General features: G+C 43.9%; 1 protein-coding gene across 1 annotated transcript in view; it reads right to left on the minus strand.

The window, feature by feature from the left end:
• Positions 1-5,980: 5,980 nt before the first annotated feature.
• ttc7a (tetratricopeptide repeat domain 7A) overlaps positions 5,981-16,650 on the minus strand; it is a 46,451-nt gene continuing 35,781 nt past the window's right edge. The window contains exon 20 of the mRNA XM_070840480.1: positions 5,981-6,398. Within this exon, the coding sequence (XP_070696581.1) occupies positions 6,180-6,398 (219 nt within the window). The 3' untranslated portion in view covers positions 5,981-6,179. The remainder of the gene's footprint in view (positions 6,399-16,650) is intronic.

The following is a 16,650-nucleotide window of genomic DNA, read 5'->3' on the forward strand; positions in this document are numbered from 1 at the left end:
CACGTTTTGACATCAGTGAAGTGTTTTGTTTAGGACAACATTCACTCGAGCCGCACAGCGTGTTATCACAGCACATCTACTTGGTTGACTTTAATCCCCACCACTCTGTTTTCCTTCACTTGCAGGCACTTAAGAGCTTGAAGAGGTTCAAGGGCCGGGCTCTTATTCCCTCTGTCATTATTCTGGAGACAAAGGAGCGCACAATTCCACCCAGAGAGGAAGACAATCTTATTAACACGGGGCTTTGCATGCAGCCTCTGGAGGGCCGGGCGGGCATGTGTATCCACTGCTGGTGAGGAAGACGCAATGAGAGAGATGAATGTGAATGTGTGTGTGTGTGTGTGTGTGTGTGTTTGTGTGTGATGAGCAGCCATTCTGCCGGTGGTCAAGGCACCGAGCCCCCAGTAATCTCTGTCTCTCTCAACCCCCAGCGCCCTTTCTCCCCTCTCATCTCAGTGATCTCCACAGTCCAGCACTGATCTCTGACATATGCCTCATACTGACGACTTAACACCCTCCATCTCCCACAGCCTGCCCCGACCACAGGCACGGCTAGGCACATGCTCTTTCGCTGTCAATCAAGCGCCTCCCTCGTAGACACACATTGCTTCAAAGAATACGCACGCGGCCGCACAATGCAATGAATGCACACGCACGCATGCACTTGTGATCCTTTGCTTTTTAAAAACGCACTTGCAAACTGATGCGCAAACCTGCAAACACGCACGCACTAATTTCTCTCTGTGGGCTGGTGACCAGATCAAAACTGCTGCTTGCTTTTACTTGTCAGTGTTTAAAACGTGATAAATAAAATCTATACTGAAAGACCAAAGCGGACCATGCAGAGAATAATGATGAGGATGGTAAAGGCACTGCACAAAGCCGGCCGCACGCACATGATCTTTCCATCTGTGGTGGTATTTCCTGTCCAGAGTGGCAGGCAGGCGATTTAAGATGTGAGTCGTCCTGGCACAGTGGAATTACATCAGTTAAAGGTCGTGAGAGCATCTGGTGTCAGGGCAGGTCGCACTGGCCGCACAAACATCAGCTTCAGTCTTTGGGAACAGCTCAATGAGATCCGGTCAACATTCAGGAAGCAGAGTAGCACATCAGTGGGGTCTGGAGTAAATCTGTGTTTCTGGCAGCTCACAATAGCAGATGACCCTGCTACTCAGTGGTGGAGCTGGGGCCCGAGTCAAGGATGTCAAATTAACAGCTAACTCTGGGCAACATGCTGAGATAATGTGACCCTGCCGAAGGACAATGACGAAGGCAGACTGCTGGAATTTCCTGAGAATGTGAGGTTATACAAAAATGCCCATAATCCAATACTGGTGTGGGATAAATGGCATTATCAGCCGCTGAGTTCCAGCTAAAGGTCACCAAACAAACAAACCCTCAAACAGAGAGGCCATTGTTCGTTCCTTGACATTGTGCTGAACTAAAATGGCCTCCCAGTATCACAGCACCGGCTCTGTCGCCCTGTCTCTCCCTCGCTGGACAGCACGAGCACCTTGAGACGCTCCAGCCAGCGGTAAGAGGGTCAAACAAAGAGGTGGCAGGTTCAGAGGTGCCGTTCCCTCGTGTCCCCTCTAAGTCCGGGTCACATTCACTCTCATCACCACAGCCCACACTAAGGGTGATGACTAGCCAGCTGAGGAATTTAGCGGGCAGTGTGACACACCGGGAGGGTGACCAGGTATCCTTTTACCCCCCTCAAGCTGCTGACAGACACATCGGAGCAACATTACGCTTCTATTAAATGACATTTAAAAGTTTAATCAGCTCCAATGGGCGACTGTTAGCGAACAAGGGGGTCATTGTTTAAGTGGGTAATAGCGCTGGCACTGTCGCCGCATGCGTGGAAGTGGACCAAGAGCGTTGGAGGCCGATCAGGTGAGCTGGAGTGATTGATGGAAGAGAACACACCGCCGGCCAAGCTGCCGTTTAATGTGTTGTTATTAGGGCTCGGCGCTTGACAACGTCTGCCTCAAAAGAGAGCATCAGATCATGTCCAAAAATGAGGCTGACAGTGGTGTGGCAACAATGTGAGAATCACTTTTTATCATTCAGATGGTTCTCAGGCCTGCTGCTGGTTTGCACAGCAAACGGCTGCATTGTGTGTTTGAAACACTGTATTTTGGTAAAAAAAACATGTTAACTCACTTACAGAGTCTGATGAGAAGACAGACTTGTTTTTGAATGTGCACAGTGGATATAAGGCATCATAAAGCTTGGAAGCGGGGAAACAGCTACCTCGTCTCTGTTCAAGGTAACAACATTAACATATTATAAATCTGTTTGTTTGATCTCTACAAAAACTTTAGTGCTCAAACCTCACAATGTGTTTTTATGGAGGGCTATGTGCCAGACTATTTCTTAGCCAGGCCAGGTGGCTTCGGCAAATTGTAATTTTTATGGCACAGATTAGACAAATAATGTCACAACGTGTTAATTAGTGAGCTTCAGACGCGCTGCAGGGCAGATTTTATTTGTAGCTTCCTATTTAGCATACATGAGAGCGATATCAATCGTCTCAACTGACTCAAAGAAAAAAAATCAGCCGCTCCCACCTGTCCAAATTGCACTCATGGATTTTATGATGATGCATCTGTGTAATCGCCTGTATTGATTGAGGCAGATGAGATGTTGCGGCCATAAACATGGGCTGTAGAGTGCGGCTGTGGCTCAGGAGGTTTGGTGGGTCGTTCCACTAATCAGAAGATTGCCGGTTTGATCTCCGGCTCCTCCAGTCCACATGTCGGGAGCCCCTGCCCTCAGTGTGTGAATGTAAATGCACACTGAAAGCACTTTGTGTGGTCAGAAGACTGGAGGGGAACGATACAAGTGCAGTCCATTTACAGCCGCAGCTATAAAGTCAGTCTATGAAATTATTGACAAAAATATTTATTGAGGATTTTTACTGTAAAATCTTTAGTACGTGCTAAAATCATGGCAGGACTTCAAGCTTTAAAAACATGTTTGTTGCCCCTTGGGGACGAACTATGTGTACGTCCACTGTAGCAGTCATTTTATTTATAAATGAGATTTTGGAACCACATCTGATCCTCATAGCCTCCATCACACCCCTCACCCAACCATGACTCCCCGGCCTTGTTTGGACATCACAATGATGGTTTATGGTTTCCTTCTTGGCGCCCTGCACCCGCAGCACCCAGCCCAGCCCGTGCCCTCCATATGCCCCCGCAGGGTTGGCATCAGCACACATGCACACCACCGTGACCTGAATACCAAGCCCCCCCCCCACACACACACACACCTCACTCAGCATGGTCACCACCTTTGACTGTCAGTTATTTGTTTGTTATTGATCACTATTTGATCGGAGTTTGCATGTTCTCCCCGTGCTCGCGTGGGTTTTCTCTGGGTTAATTGGTGACCCTTAATTGCCCATAGGTTCACCCCCCCCCATGGATGGATGGCTGCTATGTATTTCATGATGCTGTGTGTGTCTAAGGCAACCATAAACATACAGTAAGTGTGCCTGAACATTTGATACCCCGCCAGCCCACCCCCATATCACCCACACAGACTGTCCTGTGAGGCTCTGATGCAGAAATGAGAGCGTAACCAGAGCGACATGCCTGGGTGCTCTGACATCACAATGACGCAGACGCACAAAACAGATCTGATGCATTCTGCTCAATGATCCCAGGTGTACAGTATGTGTGTATATATGTGTGTGTGTGTGTGTGTGTGTGTGTGTGTGTGTGTGGTGACACCAGTCCAGTGAGTAGAGCTTCATCTGTTCCATTGTCATTCTGAGAGGCTTTTCAGCAGGCCGCTTCCTCCATTAATCTGTCTCCTTTACCAGAGCTGTCAAGACAATGGCATGTGTGTGTGTGTGTGTGTGTGCGTGTGCATGTGTATTTAAGCATGTGCACTGTACCAGACAATGTGTCCATGTGCCTCTCACTGTCAGTGTGTGTGTGTGTGTGTGTATTTGTGCATGTGTGAGCACACCATGTAATATTTCACTCCTTACCCACAGGGATTAGACCATTCATCTCCCGAAGCCCCTGTGTAGGTGTCACACACAGTGCTAATGAGGAGAGGATGGAACAAGGGAGAGCCGGCGAGCGAGGAGGGAAAAAGTAAAAATAGATTTTTCGGACAGGAGAAAAGAGACGACACTGATCGATAATTCTTGCGCGAAAAAAATCAAAGTATTGATGAATGAAGGATTTTCATGCTGGGAGCGATGGGAACGTGGGCGACTGTGGGGTTTTAAGAAAAGACAGAGAAGGCAGGGATTAGTGCTTGTAGCCCTGCAGGGAGGGAAAGGGTTAAGATATGGGGGGTTTTCTGAGAGCAAAGGCAGGGACTCTTCCCATAACACAAATCAATTAGCACAAGCCTGAGACATTGATTATAGCTGGCTCATACCTCACATGGTAACAGCAGACATCAAACAGACACTGTCAAGCCTGTAAAACCACACAACAGGAGCATTATCTGCCTCTCACTCTCTCTGTGTGTGTGTGTGTGTGTGTGTGTGTGTGTGTGTGTTGTTCAGCGGACCAGATATCTCTCCGCTTCCCCAGTTACTCAAACAAGGGGATGGCTGCTAGGCAACCAAGCCACATCACATCACATCAGGCAAGCCGGGAGAGAGCGAGAGACACAGAGAGAGAAAGAGGGAGAGAGAGAGAGAGAGATGGGAGGAGGAGGAGGAGGAGGAGGAGGAGGAGGAGGAGGGAGTTTGGAGGCAGAAAACTGTGCTGGCAGTATTACATAAGCCGGCAGCCCAGTCCCACTGCTCACATTAATGTGGTTAGGCACTCGGAAGTGATGTCCATTAGTCACAAGTGACAAGACAGGTGAAGACGCGGCATCCAGCAGTGATTTTTAAAAGTCATTGTTGTTTATAATGAAGAGCATTATGAACACATGAATCAAGGACAAACAAAAAAAAAAAACCACAACATACATTCTGAGCAGATGAGTCGCCTACTGCACCGTCCAAACAGAACAAACAGGAGAGGGACCGATCACGGCCCAGAGGGACGGTTTAAAACAAACACACACGCACGGAGGTACATAATGTGAAAACGCACACGCATGCACACATAATAATGACATATGGAATGATACGTGAACGCCCCTGTCAGGAAATATGTGAGCTCTCGTTTAAAGATGAGAGGGTGGGGGAGTTTGTGTGTGTGTGTGTGTGTGTGTACATAAAAGCTGCGTCAATCAACATGATGATCAAAAATACATCAAAGGCTAAAATAAAGATGAAGTGGAGCAGCTGCTGTGACTGACAGCCTATACATAATGTATGTATCTACGTTCCCACATAGAACATAACAACATACACTCTATCTCAAGATGCACCCAGCACATCTATGCCAGTGATACCCCACTATTAAAAATATCACTTATCGTTGCCACTAATTGCAAAAGAGCTATTTCTTCTGTAAATATAACTCCATAGGAGATGTATATTGTTATAATACGTGATTACAATCTTTTCTTTATACTCGTGCTCTGTTATCTGCAAAGAACTGAATCCCTTTCTGGCTTTTTCTGCATTAATAGCATCGCTAGCCAATAAAAAATTTCACTGATTTCATGGAAATATCTCATATACTAATAGTGCATGATTAAAAATGACATTTTCTGCAATTTCACATGTGGTCACTTATTAAGAATGGATGTGAGTAATATAGTAAATATTGTATTTTGTGGATAATTAGACTGATGGCTGATGTGGGTGACAATGACAACAGACTTGTTTGCTTTTTTGCTGAAAGTTAGATGAGAAGACTGATTTCACATTCATATCTGTTCACTGAAGCTACATCCAGGAGTTGGTTAGCTGAGCTTAGCATTAAGACTGGAAACAGAGGGAAGCAGCAGAAAATCTGCCTATCGTAACCCTCAGTACATTATCTACATTATCTCTTAGTTATTTGATTTGCACATAATTTGAGGTGTAAAAAAAACAGCATGTTATGTGCTCGAATGTTTCTTATGTGAATCTAAGATCAACTTGCTGCAGCTTCACATCTGACAGACGGATATGAGTGGCATCAATCATTGCACACTTGTCATGAAAGTGCATGTCTATTTCTACCCAGCGTTCCTTTTCACTGTAGCTGCATCCAGGCCAACTCTTTACCCTAATCCAAACCTCCACCCCCAGGCCAGGCCCCTTAAAGCTCCCTGGGGATGATGGTGAATGGTCGGATGGGGCAGGAAGCCTCCAGTTCCAGGGCTGTCAAGAAGCAGTCGGGGGCCTGGCCTGAGCCCCGAGACTGCAGGGCCTCACCCAGGCCGCTCCACGCCTCGTGGGAGGTGCTGTGGACCTGAACCGCATCACGTAGGACCTTCTCCCCGAGGTGGACGCGGTCGGTTTTCACCAGCAGGCGGCCCTGGATGGACAGATGGACAGAGGAATGGACAAGAGGGATGAAGAAGACTGTAGTTCTGCAATGTCAGTGTCCATATTCATCTTTTGGAACCTTGCTGAGACTCTTACAGTCCAGTAACTTCTTGAGAATAAAAAGTAATTAAACAGATAGTGGTGTAAATGAGGCAAAGTTATTCATAGTTATTTATTTTAGTTTATTTTATGGTTCTTAGAGAAAATCCACTGCTAAATCTAAGTTAACCTCAGTTTTAACTGACGTTACAGGCTAAACATTGACCTATGGCATGCTCTCATTTTCACAATACAGAAGAGTGATATTACATTTGACTTCAGCACCCTTTTTTATCCTAAACTTCTACCATTAAAACGTTTTTCATGGCATGATGAGATCAAGTAAGCAGATGGTGGCTTTTTGCAAAAAAAAAAATCCAAATCTTGGATTATAATGCCTGCTGTCCTCTGGACTAGTTTAGTACGACAAAAACAAAACAACAACAACAACCAAATGTAGTACACTTTACTAGAGTCATATTGAACTGGGATTGTACAACTGAAGGGAGAAAATCCAGAAATCGTGAGATTAGGAGCAGCCCTCTGCCGAAAGATGATGCAGCATGTTGGGAGCCGGGGCGCGCAGAGACACACAGTAATGGAAGCTGATGCTGTGTTTAACCTGCTCGGGTCAGAGGAGAGGCTGCCGCTCAAAGAGACCATTTAAGCGCAATCGAGTTATTTACTTTTTACATGACTGCTGCTGATTTGCCAAGGCATGCCCCTGCATTTCAGATTGGTGAACTAGATTTTTTGTGGCTTCACGCGAAAAAAGGAGAAAGGTTCAGGTTATGGCCTTAATGTAATGTAAATACAGAATGAAAATCAACTTGCAGCGACTTTAATCCTGCTTAGATAGCTAATCCACGACACTGCACTCAGCTTTTTTTTTTTGTTGCCAAAGTTATGTTGTTGCTGCACTGTGACCTCGCTGGCTGCCATAAAGCGACGCATTTAAAAGCAAAAGTACCAGAAAATGAAACCCAGAATGCGATAAGTAAACTTGGATGTCCTAGAACAGAGATGTAGCTTCCTGCAGTTTGGGTGTTTGGGTGTTTGGGTTACTGTTGCCTTCATTTCATCAACCACGGACGTTTATTTTCACTCTGTATGATCGTCTGACGGTTCAGGCTAGTTTTTATGAATGTTTGTGTGTTCCCAGATCTCAGTAGTTACATTAATGTGAACATGTGTTATCATGACCGAAAGATTCCAAGCAACTACAATAAAACCCAAGTTATGATAAAACATAGCTCTCCATTAAATCCAGTAGACTGTCATCACCGGCGTTAGGACAGTTACTTGAAAAATAAACTGGTTTCATGTAAACTACTCATTGAGTAGCTGCAATACTTGTTTTATTATGTTCATCACCAATAAAGATGCCTTCCAACACAAAACTCTAAAGCTTCCACACCCACTCCTCACATATTCTGTATTGAACTGTGTAGAAATAGAAAATGAGATATTGCACCAATCTAACATGTTGCTACTGGGATTAGTAAATGTAATGTAATTACATTAAATATAATCCCTTACAGTCCTTGTCACTGAGAGTAATCACACAACTTAACTTGTACCATCACTTATATTACCCATTTCAAGCTCATTTCAAAACACTAAAAATGTATTTTCTTACACATAGAATGAAATCAGATAAATGAAATTGCCGCAGAAACTCTACTGAAAAGCAGAAAAACAAACTCAACATTATATATAACCGTTTGATTCTGATATGTTTGCACTATGTTTGTAAGACACTGCTATGCTCCTTTACAGAAAATGTTATTTCTAAGTCTTCATGTGCAGTGGCGTGCTGGGCCACTACTGCCCAGGGCTCTGCCAGGAAGAGTGGTGGGTTTGCATGCAATCTCCACACTCACTGGTTTCACACTGCATGAATGTACAGTTGTATGCTGTATGCTGTATACTGTACATGTGTGTGTGTGTGTGTGTGGTATAAAAAGACAATTATATGTAGCTGGCACTGTATGTGTATATATAAAAGGAATAAAATATAGCGCTGTGTGTAAGAACAGTAAGTAATCAGGGTGTATGTGTGTAAACAAGAGTATATGGGGGAAAGAGAGGGATGTGTTATGGATGATATCTGTTGTCTTGTGTTTAAAGGTCATGCTGAACTTTGTGTGAGTGTGTTTGGTCACTTCGGAGCTCAGCTCAGATGGGGTGCGGAGTGTTTGAGAGTTAAGCAGAAAATGGCGCAACTGACCAACAGCGTAGGGTCAAATCTGTCTCACACACACACATACAGTATACAAGCTACAGTGTCACATACACACTTAAGGTGACAACAGGCAACCTTTCTTACACAATATCATCCCCTCCCTTACTTACACACACACACACACACACACACACACACACACAGAGACACACTGAGCTGGCCTGGGGTCAGACAGACGAGTCTTGTTATGCAGTCTCTGCTCACAAGCTCCACATTAATTGGGCTGAAATTCACATAGCTGTCTAGGGGCTCTGATGCAACTTTCAATAAAAGCACACTCACACACACATGCACAAACTTTATCTCTTCCTCCCTTCCTCCATTCTCCTTTTTCTCACTGCTGCTGTGAGGGAAACACAGAGGAAAATCGAAACTCTTGGGTACGGAGAAAACCTGTCACAGCATGTGCACACAGGGTTACAAGCTTGTGTGTGTGTGTGTGTGTGTGTGTGTGTGTGTGAGTGTGTCTATATATGTTTGTGTGTTAGTGGGTGTATGTTCAAGGTGCATGATGTATTTCTTGCCGATGGTTTGGCCACAAGCCTCCGTATCATACCGTCTGTGCTCTTCGGTCCAGACACTGGGGCTACATTGTTCCAGCGTTTGTAGCATAAACACAGTCGGCTACTAGGCTAACACACACACACACACACACACACCAACACTCACACCCGTCCATCTGTGCCACATGTCAGTTATGCTGGTAACCATGGAAAAGTTGATCCTTCTAGGTCAGCTGCTCAATCAAATAACCACTGCTGCATATATACTGTGGGCTGACACAAATCAGCATCACTAACTACAGAGCTGGTTAGCCTAGCTTAGCAGGCTCTGTTTGAAGTGAGAAAATAGCCTACAAAACCTCTAGAGTTGTTCTAATTACATGATTTTATCCGGTTTGTTTGCTCTTTACATTCACAGAGATTTATGCATCAGACGAAGTTTTGTGTTGATGCTATTTCCTGATAATTTATCTTCCCAGAGAGCTACTCTTGTGCACACCTCTGTATATTTATAGTGTGGGTTGCCAGTCAGATTACACGGAGAGGACGTAGGTTTTTGGTCTCTGTAGGCATGACAGTACCTAAACTGACAACCTAAAGTCCCGGTCACACCAGCATTAAAAACATAATTCTAATGAAATGCCAGTGAAATAACTCTCTGCAAAATAGTCTCGACAGCCTGACCTTTAAGAGAGCGCAGCATCAGAATGTCCAAACTACCATACCTTTTTAGGTGTGATGCACCATCCATCCATTTCAGTATAAAGTCCACAAAGAGAGATAGTTAGCAGACAGTTATTATTGCACAAATACATCTCCTTTTGAATAAACCGTGTCTCCTCAGTGATCATGCTAATGAGCAAGAAAACATTCAAGCATTTAACTTCCCCTACAGCCACAAAGTCAGATTCACATTTTTATATATTTGCTTGTGCAATAGATCAATAAACTGCATAGAACATGTAAATCCGCTTTAGAGGTTCATTTTTTGAACAAAGCTGCGTTAGCTGTTTCCCCCATGCCCCCAGTCTTTATGCTAAGCTAGGCTAGGCTATCGACATCCTGATATCAGCTTGGTTCCTAACCCACAGACAGGAGATTGACATACCGTAGATCATCTTATCTCACTCTTGGAAAGAAAGGAAGCTCTTGTTTCCCAAAATGTTGAACTATTCCTTTAACTTAGAAACAAAAAAGGTGTCAGAGAAACAAGGAAGGAAATCGGAAATATTTTGATTACTGATTTCCAATTAGTAAAAGAACAGAAAATGAGTAATGGTGGCACAGTAGGGAACAAAATGTCTGAAAGAGGAGGACAGAGAGCAGATAGGAAAGGAGGTGAGTGAATAAATGTGCTCAAGAACATTTCGATCGCTACCAAGTGTTTCTGGCATTACACCGATAAAACTGGTATCTCTTGGATTTGCTTTAATTACTCCCAGCCATCTGTCTCCAGTTTTACCTCAGCTGATCCCATTGAGCTTGGCAGTTCAAGTTTGTTTCTTGCCGTGCCATTATAGCACAAATGAACTGAGTTGCCCAAACTGAGCAAGTGGCGTTTTGATCCGTCTTTCAAGCTAAACTCAAGCAAACTTTTGAAATGCTGCAAACAATAAACGTGGCATTTAATCAACTGTATTTTCCATCAACTGGATTGAACAGAATGAAAAAAAAAATTTCCTGAATGTCACAAACAAACACACCCAACAAAGATTTGATTATGAGATTGATTAGCTTTGGGGAAATTACTTTTTGTTCTCTGTGTCGGTTGATGTTTTTCATATCTGATACTGTGCAAAGACTAAAAGAGCACTTTGCAATATTCAAACGTACCAACTACAGCCATACACAGCCACTGCAGAGATTAATTTATGGGAATGATATTTATAGGATAACTTCTTTATTGCCAAAATCCTTTTCTGCCTTAAACCGGTATCAAAACCTTTCATTACATCATAGATACAGTAGCCTATATGGCTAATGTACAAAGCCACACACTGTGGCTACAGTGTGACTGGATGTGAATCCCCAAACTGAACCGACCACGTACTGACCAGGCAGCTGGTTGGCCAAATACATACTTACATGACACAAACACAAAATCAATCAGTGAGGAAACGGTCATATGGATTGTTTCCCGGCAAGGAACAGTGCAGAAGTGAACGTCTTCAAGACAGTGTTGAGACAGCTGAACTCTAAATTTAGACTTGCAATCTGCTGTTGTCAGCCATGCTGCCTACAGAGCCGAGGAGCTGTAACTGACCAGAAAATAGGAAGAAAGTTCTAAATAGTTGCGTTTAGGTACATGATCAGACACAGTTTTTTTTTGTTTTAATCCAGAGATGGTTAAGTGTGTGCCGAGGTCCATGAGGTCCACATTAATGCAATACAGCAGCCAGAGATTATGTTATTTCACCCAACCCAAGTCTGCTGAACGCCTGTAGGCTAACATCTACTACACACATACACACAGTGTAACCCAGTGGCCTGATGCCCTGCCACTGAACTGGAAAGTCCTTTACCTGAATGTTAATCCCATCAGCGGTTAAGTCAGGGAAGCAGGGAGAGGTGAGGTGAGTCAAAGCTGTTGTAGCTGAACTTTCTTTACTTTTTCCTTTTAATATACAGTTTCTCTCTTTTTTCCCCTCTTAAAAGGGAAATACTATTTTGAGAAGTATTCTTATTCGCTTTGTTGCAGAGATTTAGATGAGACGGTCGATACCACTCTTGCATGTGGCGGTAATCTGTAAAACTATTTTAGATTAGGAAGAAGACTGGAATCAGGGAATCAGATAATCTGGCAATAGATACAATGAGGTAATTACAGATCTGTGGAGGTGTTGGTAGGCACGTCCCGCTGGATGGAGCTAGGCTAGCAGTTTCCCTCTGAGTCCAGTCTTTACGCTGAGCTAATTTAACTGTTTACTGGCTGAAGCTTTATATTCAGCGTGCAGACATAGGAGCAGTATCGATCCTCTCTACTCTCAGCAGGAAAGCGAACAAGTCAGTTCTCCCGAATGTCAAACTATTTGGTTATAAGATTGGAAAATCATCTTGTTCTGTGCAGATGTAAGCCTGAAGGAGCTCATGGTTTTGTGTCTGTCACCCCCATTTTGACTGTACGTTTTTGTAAAACAGCTTTGTTCAACAGTTGCAGTATACGGTGAATACAGCTTGAGTCTACAGTTACATGCCAGGAGGAACAAAGGTTAAACAAATGATTTTAACAAAACAAGTGAAATAGATAAATATCTTGTTAAGCTTACAGTGGTTATAGGTTAAAGTTAGGCTACCGATAGGTGTAGCAGAGATCACCTGACAGAGATCTGTGCTCTACTGAGTGCACTTCTAGTTGAAGCTGTGATGTTTATACTGAGTACAATTACCAGACCCCGGACTCTCTGTTTTTATGGCTGCTTCATTCCATCAAATGAAAATATTGTGGATCTTTTATGCATTTACTTCCATTGCCCTAAAATGAAACTTTTAGGACCTCCACAGAGTAAAATCTAATTTATCTTGAATATAAAGTTCTCTCTGAGAGAACAACGGTTGGCTGCTCAAATATGTATGATAGCATATGTAGGTGTACCTATTCCTGGGGTGTGTGTGAACATGTGAGAAAAAAAAAAAAAAGCATATACAGTGCTCCTGCACTGCAAACATTCTCATCTTTCTACAGCAGATATATAACGGTACAAAAGTCAACATGGAACACACACACACACACACACACACACACACGGTCACATGCAAAGATAGCAACAGGAAGAGAAAAGAAGAAGGAAAGAATGAAAGGCGTGTTGAAGGAACCACTGATGAAAAGAAAAGGAAGAAGACAAGGAAGGAAAGACGGGAGTGTGAGCGAGCAAGAAAGAGCTAAACTGGGAACAATGCAGAGAGAGAGAGCGAGGGAGACGGAGAGAAAAAGAGAGAGGTGTCAAAGAAAAAGGAAAAAATAAGTGAGCCCAGATGAGCCATACATAGCAACGGAGGCACCAGCCAACTCCCAATCGTCTCTCTGGTTGCCCCCCCTTGATTCTTTTCTTCCTCTCTCTCTCTCGCTCTCTCTTCCTGGTTATCAGAGGTCTTGCTCAATAGAATATATTTCCCTGGTTGCTAGGCAATCCCATAAAGCAGCAAGAACGTGCAAAGTGTTATAAATAATGTATTTGCATTATCTAATCAGCTGACAACCACCCCCATCCACACAGAGACGAGAGGAGAGGGAGAGAGAGACAGACAGACTGACAGATAGACAGACAGATAGACAGACAGACAGAGAGATGGGGGGCATTTGATAATTGGAACGCGATTAATTCAATGAGCACAAGTCCTCGTCCTTGAGAGTATGTATGCATATGTGAAGCAGTGTATGAATATGCTTCTGTTGGAGTGTGTGTGTGTGTGTGTGTGTGTGTGGCTGACTCAGAGCAGGCTCAGCTTCAGAATGGGAGGGATGAGATGTGGAGGATGTTGGGAGTGGGTCAGATTCATTTCATACCATTGCCGGAAGCAAGGCTGGGCCTTGTTTCAGTATCAGCTACCCATGAAAACACACACACACACACACACACACACACACACACACAAATGCACCACATGCCACTTGCACACACGTGTAAACCAAACACTTCCCATGACTAGAAAAGAAAAGTGTGCTCAGTGGAGTGCAAATCTCCACCAGGTGACCTCTGCTACGCCGTCCAACAACCTAACCTGAACCTACACCCAGCCCCAGAGGGTAGCGCTACAGGGAACACTAATCTGATGGGACACACACACACCACCCTTATTGTCAATGGCGGAACAATTAATTGGGATTTATACATTTATGTACATAACTTTAGTGGACCATAACATACCAGGTCTGGAGTCTGCAGATTCTCCTGTTCAAAACTAGACCAAACCTTTCTATGGATGTATGTCTATGTTTGTGAGCTGCTATAGAAACCAAAATGTTGCCTGTGACAGATGATGTAAGGCTTGTTGTTAGCCTTGGTGGTTTTCTGAAATACCTGTGTGATTTTGTACAAAGTAGGTCAGTGTACATTCATTATTGCTGACAAGCGCATTGAACTGCCATGTTGAACAAAAGGTTACCCAATGCGTTGCCTTTTTAAGTGATGACCTAACTGACAAAGGTATTTCAGCAGCTGGCTGACATTAGATATTTCAAATGACAACTGCTGTAATGTTTAATGCTGTGGGAATTACCCTAACAGAGTTCGCTACACTGCATACAGGCATAAATGTGCACAAAATATATTAGGATAATGGGTCCAGTAGTGTGCTAGATAAGCTGCGGACAGCTAGGTACATACACACACATGCACAAACATGAACAGATACATGATCCCCTCCAGACTTACGCCTGGCCATGATGGATGAACAAAAAAGATGCTTAGATGTAGCTTGTGGACTGGGACAACCAAGACTAGAAACCTGTTGCTCACTGACCATTAGCACACACATACACACTTACAAACACACACAGCATGCCATAGTCCTATAGTGGTTTCACTCACTACCACACCCTCATCCATCCAAAAATACTGTGAAAGCAGCAGCTGACCAGAGCTGTGAATCACTGTCTGATCACTGCATTTCTCTCACACACACACACACACACACACACACACGCCCTCAAAAACCATGTGGATACGGTTGATGCTAATAAGTGAAGGTGGAGTGAGTAAAGTGGCGTGCTGTGAACAAGGGAACATGGTGCTGGTGTGTTATTATGAATCTCACTGCTGAGCTTCTGTAAGGCTTCCCGTTGTGGGTTTCCCTTACTCACATTTCCCTTTCCTCATCCACTGTGGCTACTGTGGAGAGAATTACGACTTCATTCCACTCTGGTTGGCTCAGGTGCAGCTACGCCATGCTGTTTAAACCTCAAAAAAAGTCCTTGTGCGTAATTACTGGTCCTGCTCTCAGAAGAGGACATTAAGCAGTGGATGTCTGTCAAGATGGTCTAAAAACTACACGAAATTTGGTTGTCAAGGGTCATTATTAAAAGAATGAAGCTATAGCCAATAGGAGATTAGCTTAGCTTAGCTTAGAGGCTGGGAACAGTCTGGCCCTCTCCAACGTTGAGGGGGCTCCACATGGTTTAGTGGTCAAGATGCATACCAAACAACTCAACGTCTTGTATTTTAAGGCACGAGCTCTCTTGTTTCCTATTTCCTGTCTTTAACTCCGTTGTTAGCTGTCCAGCAAGGAAAAAATGTCCAAACAATGTGAATAAAATGTAATTTCACATTGATAGTACTTATAACTGTACTGTGTCAATAAGAAACGAATCCACAAAGAAAACCAGAATTTCATTGTGGAGCCACAGTAGGAGCACGACTTCTTTTATCTGTTGCCCTAATAACTTAAAAAAGCTGAAAAAGACCTTAAGGACATCCAAGTACAGTATGTACTTTTGCAGAATAATAGCTCAAGTGTAATAATATCAACCAAGAATATCATCAGAATCCCCCTTAAGGCAAAGCAGAATAAATGGGCCACCGGCACACAAAGTGTCCACAGCAGATACAGTATAAAAATAAATGCATGAAGCCAGAGCCACTGAGAAGCAGCAACTGTAGGTTGTATTCTGGCAGGCTGATGCAAGCCAGAAATATGGGCAGCGCTCCAAATAAAATGTCCCACACACTGTCCCACTTAGGCTCCATCACAATGCAAGGATTCAACTATTTACCACACTGCTCCATTAGCATGTCTAATATATAATCCTCAACATGTTGTATTCTATGGAGCAGCGCTTTTGTATTTGGGTCAATTAGAGCCTACTATAGCCTGTGTCTTAGGTACATACAGTACACACAGCTTACTCAAATAAATGCACAAATAGTCCACGGAGGAAGGCACAAGCACAATCATGCCTAAACACATACACATGCTCACACACACTCACACTGAGAACACATCTGCCCTGTAAAAGACCCAGAGCAGGACACTGCCAGCTGGCTTACAGTCAACTTTTCACCCCCTGGGATTGGTTCTCCCACAGGCCAAATATGGAAGAGACGCGTACCTCTGTCTACCCCAATGGGACTGCACTACACACACACACACACACACACACACACACACACACACACAGATACTCCCACTCCCACTCCCACTAAAGTGTACAGTAGGAGTAAAAAGCATTAGCCTTATGTGGTCACAAGGTGGCCAGTGCTTAAGTGAGAAGAAGATATCAACCAGCACATCTACGGTCACTATGGAGACTACAGACATTGTGTGTGTGTGTGTGTGTGTGTGTGTGTGTGTGTCTGAGTGTGGGCGCGTGTCTTGCAGTGCGTGTCTTGGATTTGAGGAATATCCCTCTCTGCTCCCTTCACCATGACAACAGAGAAAGTTCAAAGGTCAGAGCAGATGTGGTTAATCCGGTGGATCATCTGGAAGGCAGACTGGGAGGGAGACTGCGCGAGGAGAGT

The sequence above is a fragment of the Pempheris klunzingeri genome, chromosome 12 (assembly GCF_042242105.1).
Source record: "Pempheris klunzingeri isolate RE-2024b chromosome 12, fPemKlu1.hap1, whole genome shotgun sequence".
NCBI lineage: Eukaryota > Metazoa > Chordata > Actinopteri > Acropomatiformes > Pempheridae > Pempheris > Pempheris klunzingeri.